General features: G+C 42.4%; 2 protein-coding genes across 4 annotated transcripts in view; one reads left to right on the top strand and one right to left on the bottom strand.

The window, feature by feature from the left end:
* The first annotated feature begins 3,691 nt into the window (after positions 1 to 3,691).
* On the top strand, positions 3,692 to 11,699 carry BAAT (bile acid-CoA:amino acid N-acyltransferase). Of its 2 annotated transcripts, none has more exons than XM_079789931.1 (4): positions 3,692 to 3,822; positions 7,998 to 8,468; positions 8,714 to 8,916; positions 10,241 to 11,699. In XM_079789931.1, exons 2-4 carry the CDS (start codon positions 8,009 to 8,011, stop codon positions 10,886 to 10,888), a joined length of 1,311 nt encoding a protein of 436 aa, XP_079646057.1. In that variant the 5' UTR covers positions 3,692 to 3,822; positions 7,998 to 8,008; the 3' UTR covers positions 10,889 to 11,699. The 2 variants fall into 2 exon arrangements, with proteins under 2 accessions (XP_079646057.1, XP_079646058.1); XM_079789932.1 differs by having other exon boundaries at positions 3,706 to 3,822; positions 7,891 to 8,468.
* Positions 11,700 to 18,914: 7,215 nt separating this feature from the next.
* The window catches only part of PLPPR1 (phospholipid phosphatase related 1), a 193,531-nt gene continuing 187,513 nt past the window's right edge, over positions 18,915 to 24,932 (bottom strand). For both annotated transcript variants that reach the window (XM_079790737.1, XM_079790736.1), the window contains exon 8: positions 18,915 to 19,974. In XM_079790737.1, coding sequence (XP_079646863.1) covers positions 19,942 to 19,974 — 33 coding nt within the window. In that variant the 3' untranslated portion in view covers positions 18,915 to 19,941. The remainder of the gene's footprint in view (positions 19,975 to 24,932) is intronic.

Here is a 24,932-nt window from a genome sequence, read left to right on the forward strand (position 1 = left end):
CCTTCTTGGTGCCATCCAGGGTCCAGCCACAGGGAAGTGGGCCTTTTGCGTGCCCTTGAGACCCTCCTCCGCATTCAGGTGGCCCCACCAGCCTATCCACTGGACCACCTCAAGCTGTTGACCGGGCCCCACGCCCTGGCTCACCTGACCAAGTTCCGGCTGTCCACCTGGCCCCTCCCCTGATGACGTAACCACGTCCAGCTGGCCACTGGCTCCTGGCCCCCGGCCCCCCCCGCCCTCTTCCCTCTCCTTCCCCCTCCACCCGTGCTCACTGGACCACTTCAGGCTGTTCCCAAGCCTGTGTTCACCAGACCTCTTCCGGGTGTTCCCATGGCCCTTGTTCACTTGACCACTTCCCGCTGGTCACCTGGGCTCAACCCCTTGTTCTCGAGACGCCTCACCGTTGTTCACCTGACCACTGAGCCACACTGGCCGGGCTCCTTAGTTCCTCACACAGATGCATGGACTTCCCAATCACTGGAAGTTGGGTTAAAGGCCTAACACCCACAGCCCCAGATCACCTTTTGCTCACAGGCTGCCTCCTACCCTATGGGGGGGGGGGGCGGTGGGAAGCAGGGGGCAGCCAACCCTCCTTCAAGACAGCCATGGGGGTCCATCCGCCTCGGGAGTCCCCATCGTCCCCACCACGGGGGCATCTCACCCTGGAGTGGCCTGGGACCCTGACAGCCCTGCCTGTGGGCTATGTTCTCTCTACTTGAACTTCGATGGGGACTTGTAACTGCTACAACCAATATAAAATGGCAGGGATTTATGCAGTATGACCTCTAAGGCTACGATATAAAAGGGATATAGTCTCTACTTGGTTTTCTCTCAGGAGGTTTTCCCTTGGAACACATCAAGCTGTGAGGAAACCCAAACTAGCCCATGCTGAAAGACCACTTTTAGACCCCAGTGTAGGAGAAATAATGCCCCAGCTGTGAGCCAGCGTCAAATCCCAGACATGAAAAACTGAGCCTTCAGCTGATTTTACATCCCTGACTTTCATCTTCCAGTTCTGCTACCATACATCACGGTACAGGGACAAGCAGATCCCACGGAGTCCTGTCCTAATTCCTGACCCACATAATATAGGAGCAAAATCAATTCCTGTTGCACACCTCTACATTTGGGGTGGTTTGTTACACAGCCAAAATAATCAGAACACCTGTCTCCTTTTGGGTTAATTAAGTATTTGTGTGTTTGTGTTTATTCTAGAAATGAATATATGTATCTGAGGAATCCACACATTTTCAGGGCTGGCCAGAGACAGAGAGAGAGAGAGACAGAGACTTAAGAGTTTGGCTCATGTGATTGTAGGGCTGGACGTCTGCAGGGCAGGCCAGCAGACCGGAGACCCAGGAAAGAGTTGTAGTTCGAAGGCAGACTGGAGGTTCAATTCCTTTTTCCTCAAAAGACCTCAGAGTCTTGTCTGCATGGTTCACACCTACCTATGGACAATTGCTAATGTCCCCTTTGTACATAGCTGGCACGTTCCCGCCCGGTGCTCCCAGCAGTGCCCTCACTCCTCATTTGCTACATCCCTAAGGGTTTGTGGAGGGCCAGGTTTCCTGATGTCTTCTGTTCTGGTCAGAAGAGTAGAAAAGGCCTGGCTCGGTGCCAGTTTAACCTGCACCTCGCTATATCACCTCGGTACCTTCTGTGCTTCTCTTAAAGTTTTAGAAAAACAGCACTATTTCTGCTGCATTCCTCTACACCCCCCCATCCCGCCCTCCTCTCCCATCCTTGGATATGGTCCTGGGATTTAGTCACTAGCTGGGAGCCTTGCTATCCTGCCAAGGTTCCTCTCATCCAGTGTGGGAGCGCTGTGCCAAGTACCCTGCTCTTCCAGACATTCCAATCTGCCCATGACTTCCGAAGTTCTGCCCCTTCTCCTCAAGGCTTGTTTTTCACTTTTAATGCATTTGATCACATCACTCCCATTTTATAAACTAGAGAGCTGAGAAAGGAAAGTGAAGTAATTTGCCCGAGGTGAGTCACCTTGATAGATGATAGAGGAGAGGATCAGGGTTTCAATCTTGGATTCTCTGATTCCAGAGATCAATGGTCTCTCAACTACACCTCACTGGCTGCAAAATAAGCAAAAATTAAAAGACAAGGTCCCCGCCCTTGAGAAATTCAGAACCTGGAAGCACAGACTATAATCTGTAGGTTGGGGCATTTGTACATTATGACAATGGATATTGAGTGAGTTAACAACGGGCAGATTTCAGAGGTTCTATGGGAGGCATTTCTGCACCAGGAGGGCTTCTGTTGTTACTTGGAAGAGTGGTTTGCAAACAGATATGGAATAGCATCCATTCAAAGTACAGATCTCAGAACCTTACCTCAGACCCATTAAGTCAGAATCCCTGGGTGCAAGGTTCAGGAATCTTTGGCATACTCATCTAGAAAGTCTATTCTTTAAAAAAAAATTTTTTTTTAAGTTTTTATTAATTTTTTTTAAAGAGAGAGAGAAAAAGGAAGGGAGAGACTGAGAGAGAAACTCTGATGTGAAAGCGCAACATTGAACTGGCCACCTTTTGGTGCACTGGATGTCACCAGCCAGCTAAGACACACCACCAGGGCTATCGTATATAACAGTGGTCGGCAAACTCATTAGTCAACAGAGCCAAATATCAACAGTACAACGATTGAAATTTCTTTTGAGAGCCAAATTTTTTAAACTTAAACATCTTCTAACGCCACTTCTTCAAAATAGACTCGCCCAGGCCGTCGTATTTTGTGGAAGAGCCACACTCAAGGGGCCAAAGAGCCGCATGTGGCTCACGAGCTGCAGTTTGCCGACCACGGGTATATAATAAAGAGGTAATATGCAAATTGACCCTCATACCCTTGCACAAGATGGCTGTCCCCATGTGGTCAGAGATGGCTGCCACAAGATGGCCGGCAGGGGAGGGAAGTTGTGGGCAATCAGGCCAGCAGGGGAGGGCAGTTGGGGGTTACCGGGCCTGCAGGGGAGGGCAGTTGGGGGTGATCAGGCCGGTAGGGGAGCAGTTAGGTGTAGATCAGGCTGGCAGGGGAGTGGTTAGGGGGTGATCAGGCTGGCAGGCAGGCAAGCGGTTGGGAGCCAGCAGTCCCAGATTGGAGAGGGTACAGGCTGGGCTGAGGGACACCCCCCCCCCCAGTGCACTAATTTTGTGCACCAGGCCTCTAGTGCACAAAATTAATTCACTGGGGAGGGGGGGGGGGCGGTGTCCCTCAGCCCAGCCTGAACCCTCTCCAAATTAAATTTATTTTTTAATTACACTTTGCAGTTAATGTTTTGTACTGGTTTCAGGTGTACCCCATAGTGGTTATCATATACTTTAATCACATACTTTACAAAGTGTCCCCCCCCCCCCAACCCCCCAATATTTCCAGGGAGTCTGAAACCCACACTGCTCTGAAGATGGATATTTGGGATTCATCTTTTTAAAAGCCACCAAAAAGGCAGCTGCCTAAGAGGCCACAGACTTAGAGGAGAAGATCCAGAAGGAACTGAAGCAAAGGAGACTAGAGCTGGGAGTTGAGAGGTGGAGTCAAGGACCGAAAACCAGAGCTGTGTGATGAAATATGAGACTCCTTTATAAAACTTCTGCACTGAAAGGCACAGCTGCTCAACAGCCTCTGCCCAGCCCTGCCGCCTACTGGGGCCTTAAAACGAAAGTGCTGCTTGCTGTTTCTGGGGAGACAATTTGACCTTTGAACAGAAGGCTGGCGTGTTTTGAACGATACAAATTAGCGGGCCACAGGCAAGTGCCCAGTGCTTGCAGTCCAGTGCAAGCATTCTGCTCCTGACTGCTTCCTGCAGCGGAATTCAGGGTGAGTGTTTGGGGAAGCAGGGCTGTCCCGGCGTGGGCAGAATGGTCTGCTTTCTGGTTTCAGTGGCAGGGCACCTGGGAAGGCTGCCTTCATTGTGCTGTGTGTGTTTCTCTCATCTCAGCAGGTAGCGCAGTTCTCAGAGGGCCCATCGATTCATATCCGTGAGGGTTTATTGATCCGAAATACTTGGCTGCAAAAATCAGGGTCCAGTTCACGTGAATTCATGGAGAGATTGTTTCTTGACTCAAGACATTGTTTTTAGGATTTTTTTGCTTGGAAGGAGGGGGAGGACGTGCTCCTGATGAAGAAAGAAAGGCATTAGGCTCCTAAAGGGAATGAAATTGTTGTTTCTTCATTAGGAATGTTAACTTCTATGGGTGACCTTCGGCTCTCTTTTATTTTTTGTGTGTTGGTGTTTGGCCAGTTTTTAACTGCCCTTCCTCTGAAAAGTCGAGTTCTCCTGGCGGGCATAGACTTGATCCATTTTCCCCGGGGAATGTGGGGGTCTGGAACCAGCTCACCAATGTGGCTTTAAGCTCTCAGCCCCTATCAGGTTGTATCCCTATTGCTGAGGGCTCCCTCTCCAACAACAAGGCTAACCCGGTGGGCGGCGGCTCAGTTGTGGGTTCTTGGCCTCTGGTTGCTTCGTATCCTTGGTTTCATTCACACTTTGCAGTGTGCAGGGTTCTGCTTTCTGCTGCAAACAAGTGGGGAAGCCTGGCAATTTTATGTTGGACTTTGAGGAGTCTCCCAACTTCAGTAGTAGTACATCAAAATTCAACTGGGTTTCTATTCTTCTTCATTCTCTCGGAGAAATTTCACTCAATTTTATTTTATTTTCTCTCTTACCTATCATTTAAAAAAATTATAATTCCTCAAACATTTACCGAGTAATTAATATGTGCCAGGCACGATTTTAGGAATCAAGGAATAGAGTGTGGAACAAGGTATAATTCCTGCCCTTGAGGAATAATTTATAATCTAGAGTAGTGCTATCCAATAGAATATTCTAGAGTGATGAAAATGGTCTATATATACATTGTCCAAGGCAGTAGCCACTAGTTAACTGTGCCTACTGAGCAGTTAAAATGCGGTGTGAGTGAGGCATTAAATTTCAAATTTTATTTTTAATGAATTAAAATTTGATTAGCTGCATGTGGCTAAAACAGAGAGATGCAGCTGATAAAGAAATAATAAGCCTTGTTTAGATTCAGACAACCTATTACTTATAAGCGTAGCTAAAGGTGGCGGCTCTCGGGGTCCTTGTCTCACACCCCCAAAGGGCAGCTCTGAAACAAAAGCAGCCCGATGACTTCCACACAGTTGGGCCAGACCTTGTGGTGAGAAGCTACTCTAGCCTGCAGCAAAATGGTCATAGAGCCTGCAGCTCTGCCCTGAAGGGCTGGGGGAGTGAGGTGGAAAGTGCTGCGCTGTTCTGGAACAGGGGTTTCTCAAGATAAAAACCATCTCATTTCTGTCTCTGTCCCTCTCTCCTCACACTCCCACACTCCACCCCAAGACAGGCTTTCTGTGATTACCTGGGTAAAGCTTCTGAATGTTGGGAAGTTAGCCACATACAGAGTCCAGGACCAGCACTAGGATGAGGCAAGAGAGGCTCCTGGGATCCAAACTTTCAGAACTTGAGGGGCTTGGCGATGCCAATACATTTTGCTACCTAGATGCCCTTTTGCCTCACCTTTTGTCCTGACCCTGATAGAGTGACCAGTGATCTCTGAGTTTCAATTCTAAATTGGTGGGAGGAGAACACCCTGGCACATCTAGAATCACGTATCTGGACCTGATCCAATCACAATGAACCTAGGGTTGAGGTCACATGGTATAAAGGTAGGTACTGAGAGTTATTTTCTGGGCTTTTCGGGGAGCAATTCTCAGATAAAGAGGAATCAGGTTTTGAGAAGAAATTTCAACATCTTATATTATTACAAAAGCACTATTTAAGTAGAGTACTTTTATTACATTTCTAGTGTTATTATTTTCTTGCACATTATGAATCTCATAGCTCCTAAGCATGTACATGGTATGATACATGAGTATCAATAGGATCCTCCAAGTTTTAGCATATTGTTCCTGCCCTTGAGGAGTTTGTAGTTCACTTGAGGGGATCAGAACAGAGGCAGGATGCCTGCTGGAGAGTGGGTACGGAAACAATTCAAATTAATTCAACTTGAAGATAAAATCTGTTAGAGTCAATACTTTGTATAGAAGTTTTGAGAAAGAAAGTACCAAGAAGACCTGGGAATGGATTTGTAAAACAGGGGAAATCACTGATCCTTTCTTTACGATCTCTTTTTTTTTTTTTTTGCGGGGGGGGGGGGGGGGACGGAGACAAAGGAAACAGTTGATATAGAGGGTTACAGGAAGGATCAGATCAGAAAATACCCACAGAGCATCAAAATGTTGCATGGGACATGGGATTTTTAAAAATATTGTCCCATCTCACTAACATGAATGAAAGACCCATGAAGTCTGCACTGATGCCACCTTCTTCTGTTAAGAACTTTCCGGGTATTGAGAAAAAACATTCACAATTATTCAATTAACTCAAATGGTCCAAGAGTTTAGGCTTACACAAAATGGCCAGTAATGCTGGTTGTCGATAGGAGATCAGGTTGGGAGGGAATGAGGTCTTTGCAGAAAATCACTTTCCTCTTGACCATCGCCTTCCTCCAATGACTCTCTTTCCACAGTGAAGCACTGGACATCAAGAGCCCCTTTTCTGTCCGCCAGTTTATTTTCTCAAGGCTTTTCTTCTCACAAATCTAGCCCTAAACGTCTTGAATTCATATTCCCCCATAAAAAATTAAGGATCCCTTGGAGAATCAAACTTTTTGAGGGGACACCTACTGCTACAATATTATTGGAAAAACCCTCGCACTCCATACCTATGTCAGAGTCTCATAGGAGATTTTTTTTTTCCAGAGCTAAATTTTGGAAAGACCTCACTCTTTTCTTTCCCCTGAGGAAGTGGTAACTGTTTCTATGAGAATAATTAGAACAACAAAACCGACCAGGTTGCCTTTTTTCCCAAGGCTTGCACGAATTCAGTGCCAAACTCATAGCCCACAAAATGAGCTACTTTTCATGCTCCAGGTTTTCTTTTATCAATGCCTCTGATTCTAGTTCCTATTTTCCCAGGTCCCTATTGTATTTTTATTTCACTCTGTATTTGTTTATCTGTAAACAGGTTCAAATCCTTTGAGACATGAGGATTTGAAAAAAGGAAGGAAGGAGAGAAAGAAAAGAAAGAAAGAAAGAAAGAAAGAAAGAAAGAAAGAAAGAAAGAAAGAAAGAAAGAAAGAAAGAGAGAGAGAGAGAGAAAGGAAGGAAGGAAGGAAGGAAGGAAGGAAGGAAGGAAGGAAGGAAGGAAGGAAGGAAGGAAAGAAAAGAAAAGAAAAGAAAAGGAAAGAAAGAAAGAAAGAAAGAAAGAAAGAAAGAAAGAAAGAAAGAAAGAAAGAAAGAAAAGGAAGGTAGGAAGATAAGAAAGGAACACCCCCAATTTTCCTCATAATTGAGCAGAGTAAGAAATGGCTGATCAAATATACATTATAGTCTCTTTACTACAAACAACATTGAGACAGGATCATAAAGTTTTATTTTCCCTTAAAAAGAACCAATAATAGGAACTGTGAAAGAGCGGGAGGTCAGATTTACAAGGGCAGGGAGAGGTTAGAGACAGAAAGTAAACACACCACAGTATATTCTGTGTTTATGTGCCTGTAGCCCAGGGAGGCCGGGGCTGAAAAGCAGCACTGATCCTTCCTCTAAGCCCTTCCTCATGCACCTTTGGGTTCTAACAAACACCCTCTGAAACTGGCCCCGTGGGTATTATCTCAACTGAGGAATTAAAGCTCAACTTACTTAACACCACACAACTAAGATTTAACACACTGTTATATAATGGATTAGACAGGAGGCTGTGGTGTTGGACCCAGCTTGAATTTCCAGTTCTACTATTAATTATTTATGAGACTTTGAATGTGTTACTTAACCTGTTTCCTCCTATTTAAATGAGGATAATGGACACTTCCTCCTCCAAATGTTCTGCAGACCTTGCACTGTCTCCGGAAATCTAACTTGGCTGGACCTCACATAAGCCTGGTCTGGACCCTTTCCTTGGAATTTTCTCCAACCCAAAGCCTCCTCTTCCACTGCAGGCCAGTCGCCAATGTTCCAGCTGACAGCCACCCCAGCCAGTGCCCTTTCGGATGAGCCCGTGCACATCCGAGCGACAGGCCTGCCTCCGTTGCAGCTGGTGACCCTCACGGCATCTCTGAAGGATGAGAAGGGAAACCTCTACCAGTCCAAAGCCTTCTACAGGGCTGACGCAGCTGGGGAGCTGGACCTGAAGCAGGCTCCTTCAGTGGGAGGCGACTACGTGGGGGTCCATCCCATGGGCCTCTTCTGGTCTCTGAAGCCTGAGAGGCCTTTTGGGAGGCTGCTGAAGAGGGATGTGAACAGCCCCTTTTTGGTCACTCTGGACTTATACGACTCAGTTTGCTCCCAAGATCCAGCCCCGGCTCAGCCCCGGGCCAGCCAGGTGGTGCAGCGCTGGTTCAGCCGCCCGGGGACGCAGCGGGTGCCCATCCGAGAAGGCCGCGTGCGGGGAGCCCTTTTTCTCCCTCCAGGTGAGACTGATCGTTGGTGGTAGAGAAAACAGTGTTGATGGAAATAAAAACGAAATTAAAGAGCATGGAAGTATTTCCCACGATCTATTAAAACGAACTAGTATTTTCCCACGATCTATTAAAACGAACTTGCCCTTGCGTGTTTGTGTGGGAAGGTGGAATTCATTTTGCTCTGCCTGTGCTCTCTGCTTGACCCTCTTCTCCCTCTTTCTAATCTCATTCTCTCCTCTCTTTGTTGTTCTCAGGGGAAGGCCCTTTCCCGGGAATCATGGATTTGTTTGGGGGTGTGGGGGGTCTAATTGAATTCCGAGCCAGCCTGCTGGCTGCCCATGGCTTTGCAGTCCTGGCATTGGCATACTTTGCCTATGAAGACCTGCCCAAGCTACTGCAGGAGGTGGACCTGGAATACTTTGAGGAAGCTGCCAACTTGCTACTAGCTCATCCCAAGGTATTTAAATAATTTTCATTTTACCTTGCACCCTTATAGCAAAAGACAAAAAACAAACAAAAAAAGAAAATCACACATGTCTGTTCTGATCATTTTACCAGTCTGTTTAAACTTGGGCATAGTACAACAGTTTACAGTTAAAATGGGAATGCTGTTATCTACCTTGTAGGATTGATGCTCATATCTACGCCAGGGGACTGTGGGATTGATCAGAGATCAGCTTAGTGCTTACTGGCATGAAGAAGACAAGAAAAAAAGGGTGGAAATATTGTGATTATTTTCAATGGGCAAAAAGCCAAGACTTCTTGTATTTAAAGTGCTTGCTTTTTTATTTACAACGGGCTCTTCAATGTTTTATCAGGTGATTCTGAGGACAGAAAGGTGTTGGCAATAAAATTGTGAGCAAAATAACATACCAGGTGGCATTGTCTGTGCTGTTGTCTATTCAGATGCTGGTCCTTTCCTCCCTTGTCTCTCAGACTCTTTCCTCCCCTCGGCTCCCTCAGCCTATCACAGAAGGAAGGACCCACTCCTCTGACCTACTGCTTTTCCTGTTGGACGGGGTTCTGAAATTCACCTGTCGGTAGAATCCAAGTCTTTCCTCCTTAGGATTAGCCTTTGGGTTAATGGACATGCAAAACCTCTGTAGCTGTAACATGCTATTTAAATAGGAACCACACTGACATAATAGTTGAAAGAACCCAGGAAACTTCTTTTCCTAGCTGGAGAAAAGAATTTGATTCTTCAGAAAGCTTCCCTGCCTCTGCTTTTAGGATGTAGATTGCAGCTGGCGTATTAGATCCTTCAGGCTTTTATAGAACTCTGCCTTTGATAAAGCGTTTTTAAAAATATATATATATATTATTGATTTTTTACAGAGAGGAAGGGAGAGGGATAGAGAGTTAGAAATATCGATGAGAGAGAAACATTGATCAGCTGCCTCCCGCACACCTCCCACTGGGGATGTGCCCGCAACCAAGGTACATGCCCTTGACTGGAATCGAACCTGGGACCCCTCAGTCCACAGGTCAACGCTCTATCCACTGAGCCAAGCCAGCCAGGGCTGATAAAGAGTTTTTATTTCTATTGTTTCCTCTGAGCTTCAATAACAATCCGGCAAGGTAGGTAATACTATCACCCCCCCTCCCCCAAGACAATAGGCTTAGAGAGGGAGGTGGGTAGTGTTCTCAGTCACAAAAGCTGGTGACCCCGAGTGCCAGGACTCCCACTCACTTGTTCTAATGCCCGTCACACTAGCTCGTGGCCTGCGGCACGGCTTCTCAGTGGACGGCCTGCCACGGGTTCCCTTCATTTTGTGTTTCAGATCCGAGGGCCAGGCATCGGAGTGCTTTCTGTGAGCAAAGGTGCCGAGATCGGGCTGGCCATGGCCTGCTTCCTGCAGCAGGTGGTAGCCGCCGTCTGCATCAACGGGCCTAATGCCGTCTATGACTTCCCGTTCAGGTACAGGGGTCTGGTGATGTCACCCATCCCCGCGTTTCTGGAGCGCATGCAGGTGCACGTCTCCGGGGCTGTGAGCCTCCGCCACTTCAGGGGGGACCCCCGGGAGGAGCTGAATCAGCGGAGCGTGTTTCCTGTTGAAAAGGCCCGGGGTCAGATCCTCTTCGTTATAGGAGAGGATGACCAATCAATCAATAGCAAAGAGCATGCTGAGCAGGCCCTGGCGCAGCTGCAGAGCCACGGGAGAAGCAATGGAAGGATGCTGGTCTACCCCGGGGCAGGCCACCTTCTAGAGCCGCCCTATGCACCCCTGTGCTATGCTTCCCGTATTTACTCTGTTTCCGCTTCCGCTTCCCGGAATCACCCCATTGCCAGTTCCCGGAATTACTCCATTTCTCAACCCCTGCTCTGGGGAGGGGACCCTGCTGCGCATGCGGCAGCCCAGGAGCACGCCTGGGGAGAGATCCAGAAATTCTTCAGGCAACACCTCACTCAAACCAGAAGCCAGCTCTGAGCAAGGGCTGAGGCCGAGATGGAGGAGGGAGAGAAAAAGGAGGATGAGGCCGGGATGTGGTGAGGAGAGGGGCCCTTCTGATTGCTCTCTTCACAGTCACCTTGAATGAACTGCAAGAAAACCGGACGAAAGCAAAGGACTAGGGCATAGGTGCCTCTGAAGTATTTATGACGAATTTGTATGTACTTGGAATTTTTGTAAATGGAATGTTAGTTTATATGCACCAGGAAATGTTGCTATTTCACTGCAAACTGAATAATCTTTTGTACCCCAGTTAGGGATACCTTGAATCCGGGTATTGCCAATCTAGGTAAATTCCCTGGAATGTCCAAGTTACTTGTAGAAATACATTTTCTGTTTAAACTATTTTGAGTTGAGTTTCTGACATTTGATATGCAAAGTTCTAATATCACTATCAAGTGTAATGCTTGCTATAGATTTCCAGTTGATACTTTAATTTTTTTTTTAGAATAGGATGCTTCTTTTTATTCCTAAAATATATTTTTATTACAATTTTAATCAGGAATGGGGTTGAATTTAATCAAGTGCTTTTGTAGCATTTATTGAAATTAAATGAGTTAATATATTTCAAGCTCTTAGAAAGTGCCTGGTGCACAGCAATTTTTATGAGTTAGCTATTATTATTTTCATAATTATTTCCTCCTTCAATCTGTTAATATGGTGAATTACATTCATTAATGAACTAATTTTGTTTATTCATCTAACTTTAATAGATGAATACTTCATATTGACTAATTTGGGTTTTTAAATTTATTGTGAAGCCAACCTGGTCATTATATTTTCTCAGAATTTCACCCATGGGGGGGGCAGGGTTGGGAAGGTAATGGGGGGATGAGGACAAATATGTAATACCTCAATCAATAAAGAAATTAAAAAGAAAAAAAAAGAATTTCACCCATATTTTCTAGAACACATTTTTCGCTTATATTTTTTCACATATTCCCTGTTGTTTATTTACGTGCTGTCTCCTTTTCCTCTTAGTTTGACTTACCAAATACTTGCCTATTTTAGTGATCTTTTCTAAGAATAGCTTTTGGTTTGGTTATCAGTCAAATCTGATTCATAAATTTCTGTTTATTTAAAATAAATGCATTCCTTCTGCCCTTTTTGTGTTTATTTTTCTGGCTTCTTGATATTCAGTAGTTCTCATTTTGTTAATTTCTAAATAGCTTCTAATTGATCTCTCTTCCCCCACACCCCTCACCCCTTAAACCCAAGAGTAGTTTTAATAAAGCACAAAGACTCATCCTACAGATCACTTGCTGGTTATAAAAAAGAGGGGAGAGGAACGATGTCACTTTGCAATGGAGAGATCAGACTGTCACCACCTGAACTTTCCCATCAAAGTTAGCATCTCTAACAATGGTCAATTTGATGTTGTGTGCTTCATGATGAGATGTAAGGTAGAGTGCCCAGAACTACCTCTAACAACAATGTTGAATCTGAACTTAAGCCTTTAGATCAAATGTCTTATTAATTAATGTGTTGGCTAGAGAACGAATTAAATGGCACTTACAAAGAGACAGTCAAACAAACCCAGATTGTGGGTCATTCCATGACGTGGTCTCTTTACAAGTTGATTACCAACTGACCTGGTTTCTTCACAACCTAGTTGCATGAAAAATTTGCAATGGAGGGCTCAGACTGTCATCTGAACTTTTCATATAGAATTTGATGTTAACAATTATTTTCCCTCAGTCCTCTGGTCTTTTTATTTTGGCATCATGGTTGTCAATGAGAAGTCTGATTGTTACTCCTTTGTGGGGTTTTTTCTTCTTTCCTTGAAAGCTTTTTACAATTTTCTGTTGGTTCTTAGTGTTCTGAGAGTTCATCAAAATGTGACCAGGGGTGGGTCTATTATTTCTGTTTTATTTTGCTTGATATTCTATGGGCCAAAAATGATCACATGTTCATGCCTAAAACAATCACAGGCATGGAAAATGAGACCACCATAACATCTTAGACAATCAAGATTTACTACTCATGGGGATGAGCCAAGCATCCATTGAAGAACATGTCCATTTGGTGGACAGTGAACAAAAATGAGATCCATTACTAACAAGGGCTATTGAATTGCCCAACAGCATGGTTTGCCCACTTGCTTTTCCTATTTTCCTTAATAATCTTCATAACAAATGAAAGCTGGGGGGAGTGTTCTGGAGAAACCACATTTCAAGTGTTTTCTATAACCTATGGACAAAGATTACTCCTGAACTGACTTGTCCAGACATTTTGATTCTCCAAGCTATTCCCTCTTTCCATGTATCCTTTGGCTGACTGCAGAAGTCCTTTTGGTTTAAATTAATAAGTGGAACACTTGTTATTTTTCTATTTATGTGCATATGTGAGTCTCAGTGATTTTTTACCATGTCAGATTCCCTTTCTATGGTGGTTAGACAAAAGACAACAGTTTATGTGCCTCTTAATACACAAATAATTCTAGACCTGTCAACCCTCCCAGTCTCTGAATTTTCTTTATCTCTAAAGCTTGCCAACCTATTGTTTCATTGTCATGTTTTAACCATGACTGGGGATTTTTTGTTATTGGATCCAATAAATTTCCTTATTTGTTTAAGCTACTGACTGTGGGCTTGTCTGTTATTTGTACTGAAGACTATCAGGATCATGGACACTTCTCCCTTGATCTGGACTGAGGCGGTATAGTAGGATAAATTGCACAGCCAACATTTTAAAAAGAAAATTGAGTGAGAGGAATGAAAAATCAATAACCATTTTGAATGTATTTATTTGACTCTTAAAATTTTGTAAGCTCACATAATATGCATAACCTGAGGATTAGGTATTGTAGTGAGAGGTGACTGTGTTGCATTTTCTTTGTGGGATAGTAAGAAGTGAAATCTATGGTGAATAGAGTCACTTCCTGAGTGGAGAAGAGCTGAAAATAAGCCACTTATTTTACAGAAACGCAGACACAAAAATGCTTATTGAATGTTTACTGTGTACTAAAAACTCTGCTAAAGGCTTTTCACGAGTTAGTTACCTGATTTAATTCTCACATTAACTTCTGGTGTACCTTGCCCATTCAATGGTCTCACTTCAACAGTGAGCACCTGGTGAGGCTGGGAGTTCAACTTGCACTGTAATTCAGCCAATCACAAAATAAGATTCTGAGTTTGATTTTTAGCAATCTCAGCCCTGTGGCTAGAGGAGATAAGGATATTCTTCAGAGCACACATAGAGGCTTTCACATCATTTATGGGGCACATAAGCTTGGAATTAAAATCCCCGAGTTCAGCCTTTTCTTCTTCACTTTGTCTTCATTAAGAGCAACTAGGTGATCTTACATTTGTTAGTGTACCAACCAGTCAGTACCCGAATCTGTATTAGCTGGGGTTCTCCAAAGAAACAACAGCAACAGAATGTATACAGAGAAATACATTTACTGTAAGGAATTGGCTCATGCAACTGTAGAAGCTGAGGAGTCCCAAGAGCTGCAATTTGCAAGCTGGAACCGAGGAAAGCTGATGTAAGTCTAGTCTGAAGGCCTAAAAACCACGAGAGCCACTATGTAAGTTCCAGTCTGAAAGCTGGCAGGCTCACGTCCAAGAGCCAATGCTTCATCTGAGTGTGAAGGCAGGGAAAAACCAATGTCCTAGCTCCAACAGCCAGGCAGGGGGTGTTCCTTCTTACCAGAAGGAACGTCAGCCTTTTCATCCTAGTCCACTTTCAACTCATTGGATGGGGCCCACCCACATTAGGGGAAGCAATATACTCGTCTACTGATTCAAGAAGTTAATCTCATCCAAAACACCCTCACAGACATACCCAGAATAATGTTTGACCAAATGTCTGGGCACCTGGTAGTTCAGTTAGGCTGACATAAAATGACCCATCACAGCATAGGGAGACACTAAAATATTTCCATTTTATTGCTGTGTTAATTAAGCTGTGGAGAGTTTACTTTACCAAACTCACATAAGTAGAGATAAGTTTACAATAGGATTAGTCTTTTCCCAAGACTCATGTAACTATTATTTCACCCAGCTGACAGCAGTATCTACCCAGGTTGCCGTAGCTTTTCTGATATGGCTTCCACTATAATTGAGGCTGGATGTGGTAAGTGTCCTTATAATTTCTTAGTTTGATTGGCTCAGCATGTAATAGTAAAAGACAGACTTTGGTAGTTAAAAAAAAAGTATTACGTAAAGTCTCTTACATAAAAGACAGACTTTCTCCTAGTCCAAAGACACAGGGCCTTTGCAAATACTTGGATATTACCACACACACAGAAAGATAAAGCCTCCCCAACAGAGGTGTGTTCTGACCTCAGTGAGAAAGGTCCAGTGAGTGTTCAGCATTGTCCTGAATAAGAAAAACTGGGACAGAGAAGAAGAAAACCCACCAGTTGAGGAAAACCAGAGAAAAGTCATGCTGGCCATAGGACCAGGGCTGTATAGTAAGCTTTTCCCAGGGCTTATTGAAATATCCATATACACTATTTTATTTTATTTTTTGCTGGGATTTCATGCTCACCTAACAACATTTTAACTAATAAAATGGCTCTCTAGACAACTCAATTACAAGATGGGGTGTGGGTAAGGAATGTCAAATTCTGGACACTAGAGAGAAATGATTCTACCATCAATTAATAAATGTTTTTTTTAGTTTAGGTTATGATGTGTTAGAGATAATATTTTAAATGTATTTACATGCATTTCTCTCAGCATTCCCTTGCTCCGTCCTCCACCCCCACCCCCACCTTCACCCCCACCCCGTGCTATTTACTTGCTTTGGGGAGGTTTAGGATTATTACAAAAATAATGTGAAGAGAAGTAAAGTGTTAATGTCCCCCAAAGGGACTGATTTTACCATTATGAGACTGGATTAATTGGAGGAGAGGCAAATACACTTAATTGGCAAATTAAGTTTATTTTTTCCGCCTCTACTCAGTGGGATAGAGAGGCTCATTAGGAGGTTCATATTAGTATTAGAAAATATTTATGCAGAGAAATGGGTTATCCTGCTACATTCAATAGGTAAGAGTCCTTCATAAAAAACTGGTCATCTTTGAGGAGCTCAGAGCCTGGTTTCAGCCCTGCAAGGCTGAGGTTCAGACCTGGCATGTGGTGACTTTTGTCCTGAGAATCCTGCCTGAGTGATCAGGTAGAATCAGAGACCACACCTTCTTTGTCTTGACACCCTGCCCCGCCAGTTGTGGTAAAGTTACTATGAAAAGCTATGGAAATACGGATGGGTGGTGGTGGTAATTGTAACTCCCAAGCAGGCGAGTTAAATTTAGAAAAGTTTCTCTAGAAAGAAAGTGTTACTGAAAGCTGTTATCTCACCACATCCAATCCAGCTTCAAATCCTGTTGAGTCTAGCTCCCTGCTGTTTTTCATATCCTTCCAACCCACTCTCCATTATTACTACCACTACCCTAGTCAAGTCATAATCATGGTTTGTCCAATACAGTGACCTCTTAAATGATCATCTCCTTTCCATTCTGGATTCTGTTCAACTCATTCTACACACAGAAGCAGCTCAGAAGGATTTCTTAGAAAGATAAACCAGATTATGTTGTTCTCTTGCTTACTGAGGGCTTTCTGTCTTCTAAGGGCTTCCTGTAACTAAATTTAGAGAAAGTTCTAAAATCCACAACAAGGTCTCCAAAGCCACCAACATGCTCACCAGCATCATCAAATACCTCTCACTGTCCTCCAGTCACTCTGGCTTCCCTTTACTTCTTCACATGCATAAAGCTCTTTCCTGCCCCAGGACCTTCCCACATGCTGTTTCATTGGGCTCATATGCATTTCTCTGCTTCTGTCTAGTCACTTCCTACTCATTCTAACATATATGTCTTTTTTTTTTTTTAAGAAGCCTTTTCTATCTAAATCAGGTCGCCCTTCAAAGCACTAATTATATATCAATTGGCTTGTGGTTGTTTTCCTTTTCTTCTACTTGATTCTAAGTTCCATGAGGGTAAGAAGTAGGTCAATTTATTTTGCTGCACATTCCCAGTTCTTAGCATAATTCCTGGCACACAATAGAAGCTCATTAAATACTTATCGAAGGAATAAATATATCCATCGATCCTGGGACATCTGGATCAAGAACAAAGACGCAAGTAAGCGGTTTGGTGTTCATTACAAAACTCCCATGGTAGTACCAGGGATGATAGGAAATGGCAGGCTAGTTCTAGTACACATCTTGAATGCAGCAGGGCAGAAATAGTATAACAGCTTTAATGTAAATACTCCTTAAAACAAGCTAGGGCATCTAGTAGTTGATGAATCTGCTTCCAAGATATTTAGCACCCTTGAGAGGTTCTGGTAGTTGCACATAATATGGAAATCAAGTCAACTTTTTGAAACAAAACTGCTACTCCTCGCTCTTCTGCTCTTTAAATCATCCCAACGATACCCACCCCCTCTCTTTCTGAGTATGGGGTTATGCCTGTTTGCATTCTCTTATTCAGTAGAGCAACATACAGCCCTTCTGCCGATCACAGCCTAACAGGGAGATCTTTAGGCCTTCCTGAAAGAGACACCCACATGTTCGTAACTGCTGAGTGCAGTCTCCTCACCCTTATCATTCCCATATCTAAATAAACTTATCTTTCAGATACCTTTAGGAGCCATTCAAATTCTCTTTTGTCCAAAGTGAGTTAGGTCTCCTTCAGCCAAATGAGGAGGAAGTCTGTAATCCATAGACGTGACACATTTTAACTGTTTACTCTGTGTCAAACCCTGTTCTGGGCACTGAATCAAAGAAATGAAATATGTCATAGTTATCCTCAGGGGCTAATAGTCTCCTGAGGTTGCTTATATCAACACTCTTTACTAGCCTTTCTTTTGTTTCTTCCTACTTCCCTCTCACAATGAGTCAGACTTCTCAGGCTCCTCTGGGCTTTCCTTAAAAAGAGGAAGAAAAGATCTTTGCAGAATTCATTCTTCCTGAGGCTAAGTGGCCACTTGTCCTATGTAGACAGGGGGCTTTGCTTTGGTAGGAGGCCCATGTGAGGGGTCCCTAGTCCTAAGAAGTGAATCTCAACTGGCAGGCTTGAAAGATAATGTGAGGCCCGTGAAGCAACTTGGGGCTACAGAGGGGCAACACCAAGGTTGCCATGGCATAATGATAGGAATCAGACTGGCACAGGGGTCCCAGCGACGTGAACCCAGACATGCCCCTTAGTTCCAAGTACCTCAGTGTGGTGTCCTGTGGAACATGACTCCATTGTGTACCAATATACCCAAAGCCAAAGGCCAGGAAATAGGGGTCTGTGGCTAGAGAGCTTGGGACGTTTCTACTAGGTCCTTCCAGACTGAAACCAGAGAGAAGAATATGAAGCTAATGCTCAAATTGTCAACTTAAGTTCTTGAAAATACCATCTGGTAGTTAAATAGTTAAATGGCCTCTCACTGAGGCAAGAAATTGGTAATGTAAAATTAGTACAGCCTGACAGCATTTTCCAGAATGTCTTTCCATGAGCATGAAATAGAGTTGAACTCTCACTGTTGTTATAAAATAAAAACCCTAAAATATGTTTAGAAAATGAATCAGTCTGAAATTGGGCAACATTACATGTAGATAGCTTATATAAGAGCCCAAAGCTTGCAAGTTCTTTCTCATAAACAGAATCCATCCTTCTCATGACATGCTTTTTTTTTTTACCTACACCACTCCTGAACCATCTAAGCAGGTAACTTTTTGTTTTTGTTTTTGAGAAAACAAAAAGCCTTTGAATGCATTGAAGGTATCTTGATGTAGTGGGAAGAGTGGAATTGTGAGCCAGGCAGACCTGGATTCTAACATCGGTGCTGTATGTGCAGCCTCTTTTAGGATTTAGCTCAGCAGGCTTGGAACTGCAAAGTATAAATGTGTACCGAGGTCACGTCATTGTGACAATTCCAATACCTCTGCCCAGTGGATGAAGCTTAAAACAAAGGACATGAGCCAGAATACATTTTGTGATAACTTTTTTTTCCCTTTCTTTTTAGAAAAAAAAAATGTACAAAAAAAGGTAAGAAGAGCCAACATGGAAGTGTCAAGAAAACATTCAGATAGGTACAGACAAGGGAGCTCCTCTCTCAAAGGAGTTTCACATCGGTTATCACCATGCTAGAAAAATGAGATGCAGTTAAAATTCTAGAACAATTAAAAGTCACAAAATCAAGCTGTTGCTCTGGGCTCTGGGTTGTAGATGCTCTGATAACCTTTCTGTAAAATAATACTGTGCAAACTGTAAAATATTCATTTTCATATAAAGTCCATACAATATGATATTACAAAACTATTGAGTTGACAGGGGAGGCTGGTGCTGGCTGCTTTTGAAAGAAGGCTAGTGTCACATGCCTGCCTAAGGGCATAGTTCCAGAATCATCTTGAGTTTCTAAGATGGGAGAGACCATTGTCTAAGAAAGAATCATATAATCCCAACAACACCCCTCAAATTCAGGATTTTCTGCCAATTGTTTGTGTAACGAAGTGACTTCATTAATATATTACTTTAACTTAGAATGCAATGACACATCAAGAGATCAGAACACCAAGTTCTTTTTGAAAGTAATATTTCTTTCTGTACAATTTGATTTTGAGATTTGCCATTATCCAACACTGTCCTCCCTGCAACTCAAAAGTTAACTTTCATTAATATTCAAAAATTCTGGAGGAGGCAGCAACTGTGATAATAAACGGTTAAAGTGAATTGTTAATATTAATTTTATTTCTGTGTCTATAAAACTGAGAAAAGATCTGTGTACAAATATCACAAAACAACATCAATCATTGAATAAATGTGGTTGGTTCTTCAATGCACACTTGAACAAGAAGAAAATTTTGTTGGTTTGAAATTCTGGCATAAATATATTAAAGCTGACCAAAAAAAAAAAAAAAAAAAAAATCAGGGCAAGCTACATCACTTCCTCATACAAAAATGTACAAAACATTAGCCTCTAACTAGATAAACATAATACTTGTCTTCACAGTTTGACATCGAGTAACTGTGTGTCTTGAAGTATCGAATTGGAGGGTGATTAAAAAAAAAAACAGGTTGTGACACAGCAGCCGTCTCAGGTAACTTCGGTCATGGAGGCAGAGTGATTCTGCAAACACAAGCAGATAAAATCTGAGCGTTGGGTTGATTGACACCTACATGCACACACTCATTTTCTCCCCCTGAATATCTCTTGCTTTCTTGTCTCTTTGAGTTTGCACAGGCTGTTCCCTCTCTTTGATATGCTTTTGGAAGAACTCTGAAATTATTACCTCTCCTGGTAATCTTCCCTCATTTTTCAACCCACATTAGATTATTTTTTTCATCTAAATTTGTTCTCTGTATATAATTCTGCTTTATGTTATACTTACTCACTATATATAGGATCTCAACTCAAATAACTATAGCTATCTCCCTGATCTTTTATAAGGTAACTAGAGGCCTGATGCACGAAATTCGTGCAAGAGTAGGCCTTCCTTCCCCTGGCTGCTGGCACCAGCTTCCCTCTGGCACCCGGGGCGAACCTCACAGGGTTCCCTCACAGCCCTGGCTTTGTCCGGAAGGTCATCCGGAAGGACATCAGTCTAATTTGCATATTATGATTTTATTATTATAGATGTTTTTAATATTGGACAGTTCTAATTTTTGAAAAATTTCCATATTATTTATTCTTTGAGTCATGAGTTATATAGCAGTGAGTTTAATATTTTCAAATGTATAGGCATTTTTTTTAGGTATTTTTGAAATTTTTTTCTAGAGAATATAGTCTGTATGATATAGATTCTTTAAAATTCCTCGAGACTTACTTTATAGTCTTCTACATGGTCTGTTTTCATGTTTCATGTGTTTTGAGAAGGATTATACATAATGCACATCAGATCACCCTTTTTAAACATTGATGTCTTTACTATATTTTGTTTGCTTATTAATTACAGAGAGAAATGTATTAAAATCTACTATGATTGCAACTTTTTGTAGTCGATTTTTGTTTATGTGCTTGTTTATATAACCCCTATCTTTTGTTTATATACTTTATATATGCAGTTGACCCTTGAACAACATGGGTTTGAACTGTGTGGGTCCACTTATAGCAGATTTTTTCCAATAAATACTGTAAATGTATTTTCCTTATGATTTTCTTTTTTTAAAAAAATATATTTTTATTGATTTCTGAGAGGGAGAGAGAGATAGAAATATCAATGATGAGAATCATTGTTTGGCTGCCTCCTGCATGCCCCCTATTAGGAATCAAACCCACAAACCAGGCATGTGCCCTGACTGGGAATCGAACTTAGACCTCCTGGTTCATAGGTTGATTGTCAACCACTCAGCCACATTGGCCGGGCTCCTTTATGATTTTTAAAATAATATTTTCTCTTCTCTATCTTACTTTATTGTAAGAATACAGTATATAATGCATATAATATACAATATGTGTTAATTGACTGTTTATGTTATTGGCTTCTGGTCAATAGTAGACTATTAGTGAAGTTTGGGGGGAGTCAAAATTTATACATGGATTTTCAACTCTGTGTGTGTGTGGGGGGGAGGTCAGGTCCCAACCCTTATGTTGTTCAAGGGTTAACTGCATAACCCCACCTTTTGCAGCCCAAAGCTTCCTCTTTTGTTTGAACTTAACCTCTCCCCACCCACTTCCCCCATTTCATCCTCAGCTCCCAAGTCCATAGAATTGGCAAATACCTTAAGAAACTGTGGCTATAGCTCTAATTAATTATTACAGGTTTCCTGATTCTGGTTTGAGAGCTCAACTAAGAATTTTAGAAATTGACTATTTTGTTTTTTTCAAGGTACTCTGATCTGTCATATTTATAAAAATTAAGGTTGGATGCATTTTTACCGTAAGATGAAAAATAAAATAACTGTGTTATAGTATGCTTTCTTTTTGAAAATTGATTTTTGACTAATACTTTGGTCATTTATAATATTCCATTTAAGAGTAAAAGGTCAAGATAAAGTCATCCAACACTCTAAGATAACTAAATGGGTGACTTTGGGCAGATTTCTTTCTCTCCAAGTTCTTTCTCTCCAAATCCTCTTTTCTACTTAGAATATGAAATCTTTGATATCACTGGCATAAAGGGGGCCATTAGAATTCCTCTGGGAATTTTTCTTAAATATAATCTTTTTCACCTCCAAATTGCTGAACTAGAATCTCCTGGAGTAAGGTCCCAGGCATTTGGATCTCCCATGGATTAGATTCTTGTGTGTGTTAAAGAAAAAAGAAAAAGGAAAAGAAAGTCCTCTCCTCCCACCCCCCAATCTGGAGATACAAGGAGACTTTACACCAAACCCAGGGTGAGTTAGCACAATAGTCTCATCTCTAGTTTCTTTGTTAATATAAACTGTGATTGACAAAGAGATAAATTGTTCAATACTAAGCTTGATTGCTCTGGGGAATGTGGGCATGTAGAACGTAGCTGGCTTGCAGCCAGTGTCTTTAAGATCACAATAACTCTATAGGACCACAGAATAATGCTTCAGAAACGTGGCCATTTTTGTTTTGTTTGCATTCTGTAATTATTAACTTTCTGGTTTCTCTTCGGTACTTGGGACAGATTTTAGAAAAATGCACCCTATTTCCATCAACCCAACCAAGGGGAATCACAGAAGGCAGACATTCAAATTTGAGTTGATATTTGAGAGAGGAAAGCAACACAGTAGCTCTGGGGACTCTATGTGGCAAAGGGGAAAGAAAGTGTCAGGAGGAAGGAAAGAGGGGTGACTGGGTATCCTCCCCATCCAGACAGTCTACTCTTCTCTTTGAGGTATTTTGAACAGTGGGATGGATTTCATGGGTGTGAATGGTGATCTGAAGAGAGATTCAGATCTCCTCTCAGATCCCCCAGATCCTCCTCCTGGGTAGATGGCTCTAATTCAGAAATGGCAAAGGACTAGCTTCTAACAGAAAACATGGATGTTGGAATTGCACAGGGGAGCTCTTGCCCTCAGGGGAAAAGGCAGGGCATACATATTTATTTGGGAAGAGCTGTAGCTCAGTTCAAACACACTAACCCCTATGGTATGTTTCCATTTTTAATGCTGAGAGTTGCAGATTTCAAAATGAAGTGCCCCTTGAATTAAATCAGGACCTTTAGAAATAGATGGTCCTTGCCCTAACCGATTTGGCTCAGTGGATAGAGCATCGGCCTGCAGACTGAAAGGTCTCAGGTTCGATTCTGGTCAAGGGCATGTACCTTGGTTGTGGGCACATCCCCAGTAGGAGGTGTGCAGGAGGCAGCTGATCGATGTTTCTCTCTCATTGATGTTTCTAACTCTCTATCTTCCTCTCTGTAAAAAATCAATAAAATATATTTTTAAAAAAAGAAGTAGATGGGCTTATGTCTTCATTTTGACTGGGCGACCTTGGGCAATTACTTAAACCCTTTGTGCTTTACTTACTTCATCTATAAAAATAGGATAATGATGCCAATTGCAGGATTCTTGTGAGATTGAATGTGATGGCTCATCATAAGCCAACTTTCTTGACCAACAAATAAAGGGGATATTCTCCTCACTAACCCTGTGGAAATATTTGACATTAACAGCAGGTGGGTGGTTACTTGAATCTCCCACGTTGGTATGGAAGACATCACTTGAGAGGTAAGAACTTCCATCCAGCTTCCTGTAGCTTCACTTGAACTAGTCTGCATTAGTCCTGTTTCACTGTTACTCATACATTTCTAACTTCCATCAAGATTCTATGGCCTGATTTTAGGTTCTTTGTTTTGACTCAAGTGTCTAGTTCAGACTTTGGTTCTGGCTTGCATCTGTCTACTCACCAAACATTATTTCACACCTAGTGAATGCCAGGAAATATGAAGAGTAAGGAAGATATAGTTCAGATCCTCAAAGATCTCTAAGTCTTTGTAGGAGGCAGACGTGAGGGGATATTCTTGGCTTTAATTAGTGAGGGGCGGTCCTGAGGGACTCTGAGGGTCCTCTGGCCCAAGACTGGTATTCAGGAAAGGCCTCAAGTTGTACCCAGATGAGGTGATCTACATGGATACAAAGATATGTGAAAGAAGTTCCACCATTGCCTATTGTGAGCAATAAATCAATATATTAATTAAAATAAATTTTAAAACCTATCATGTGAATAGCAGTTTTTGAAACCCTGTTTGGCACTTCATTTTTCAATGTAAGTGGAACCTCCCAAAATATGGCCTGGTTGTCTCTTGGCCTGGTCAAATACTCATGGTCTTGAAGAGAAGAGAGAAGGGATCTGGAGAAGGCTTCAGACAGAGGGTAACGCTTGAGCAATGTTGGGAGGAAGGATGGGTGGGAACGAGGTGTCCTTAGACTGGAATGCTTGGGGTGAAGTAAACAGCATTTATAAGGACACAGAGATTGACATGTTTGTGGAACTCGGCAAATATTTCTGTTTCCTTTTCAAACTGACCTTTGTCTTTAGTTGCTTCACTTCAGAAAATAGAGGGAACCACTCTGACGTCACCAGGTATAGAGACATAATTAGATAGGGGAAAAAAATGAGGGAGGGTCTATTTCACCATTTCATTACAAGGTCTCATTAGTTAAGCTAATCTGCCATTCCACCTGCATCAACAGGCTATATATAAATAAACCAGTAAGATATTTTTCAGTACATTCTTTCTAATTAGACTGAGTCAAAAATTTCATCTTAATACAGGTTAAGAGAAAATAAACAAATAAAATACTTGGCACTGGATTTAAGGGAGAGCCCTACATATTTTTCCCAAGATGGAATAGCTTTATTGGATTTTTCTTCTGGTTTATTGATAACATTTAAGAGGATAGTTATCTTAGAGAGATGACTGATAGTTAATAATCTCTATTTATTTACTTTTAAAATGTATTTCTTTATTGATTTCAGAAAGGAAGGAAGAGGGAGAGATAGAAACATCAATGATGAGAGATAATCATTGATCAGCTGCCTCCTGCACGCCCCCTACTGGGGATCAAGCCCACAACCCAGGCATGTGCCCTTGGCCAGAATAGAACCTGGGACCCTTCAGTCCACAGGCTGATGCTCTATCCACTGAGCAAAACTGGCTAGGGCCGTGGTCG

Source organism: Cnephaeus nilssonii, assembly GCF_951640355.1.
Source record: "Cnephaeus nilssonii genome assembly, chromosome: 14".
In the NCBI taxonomy this organism is placed as follows: Eukaryota; Metazoa; Chordata; class Mammalia; order Chiroptera; family Vespertilionidae; genus Cnephaeus; species Cnephaeus nilssonii.

What these genes read in the sequence shown, in the direction of transcription:
- BAAT (XM_079789931.1), top strand. Translation starts at nt 8,009, where the DNA reads ATGTTCCAGCTGACAGCCACCCCAGCCAGTGCCCTTTCGGATGAGCCC. An exon ending in AGCCCTTTTTCTCCCTCCAG is followed by an intron (nt 8,469 to 8,713) that starts GTGAGACTGATC and finishes TGTTGTTCTCAG; the next exon opens with GGGAAGGCCCTTTCCCGGGA. An exon ending in TGCTACTAGCTCATCCCAAG is followed by an intron (nt 8,917 to 10,240) that starts GTATTTAAATAA and finishes TTTGTGTTTCAG; the next exon opens with ATCCGAGGGCCAGGCATCGG.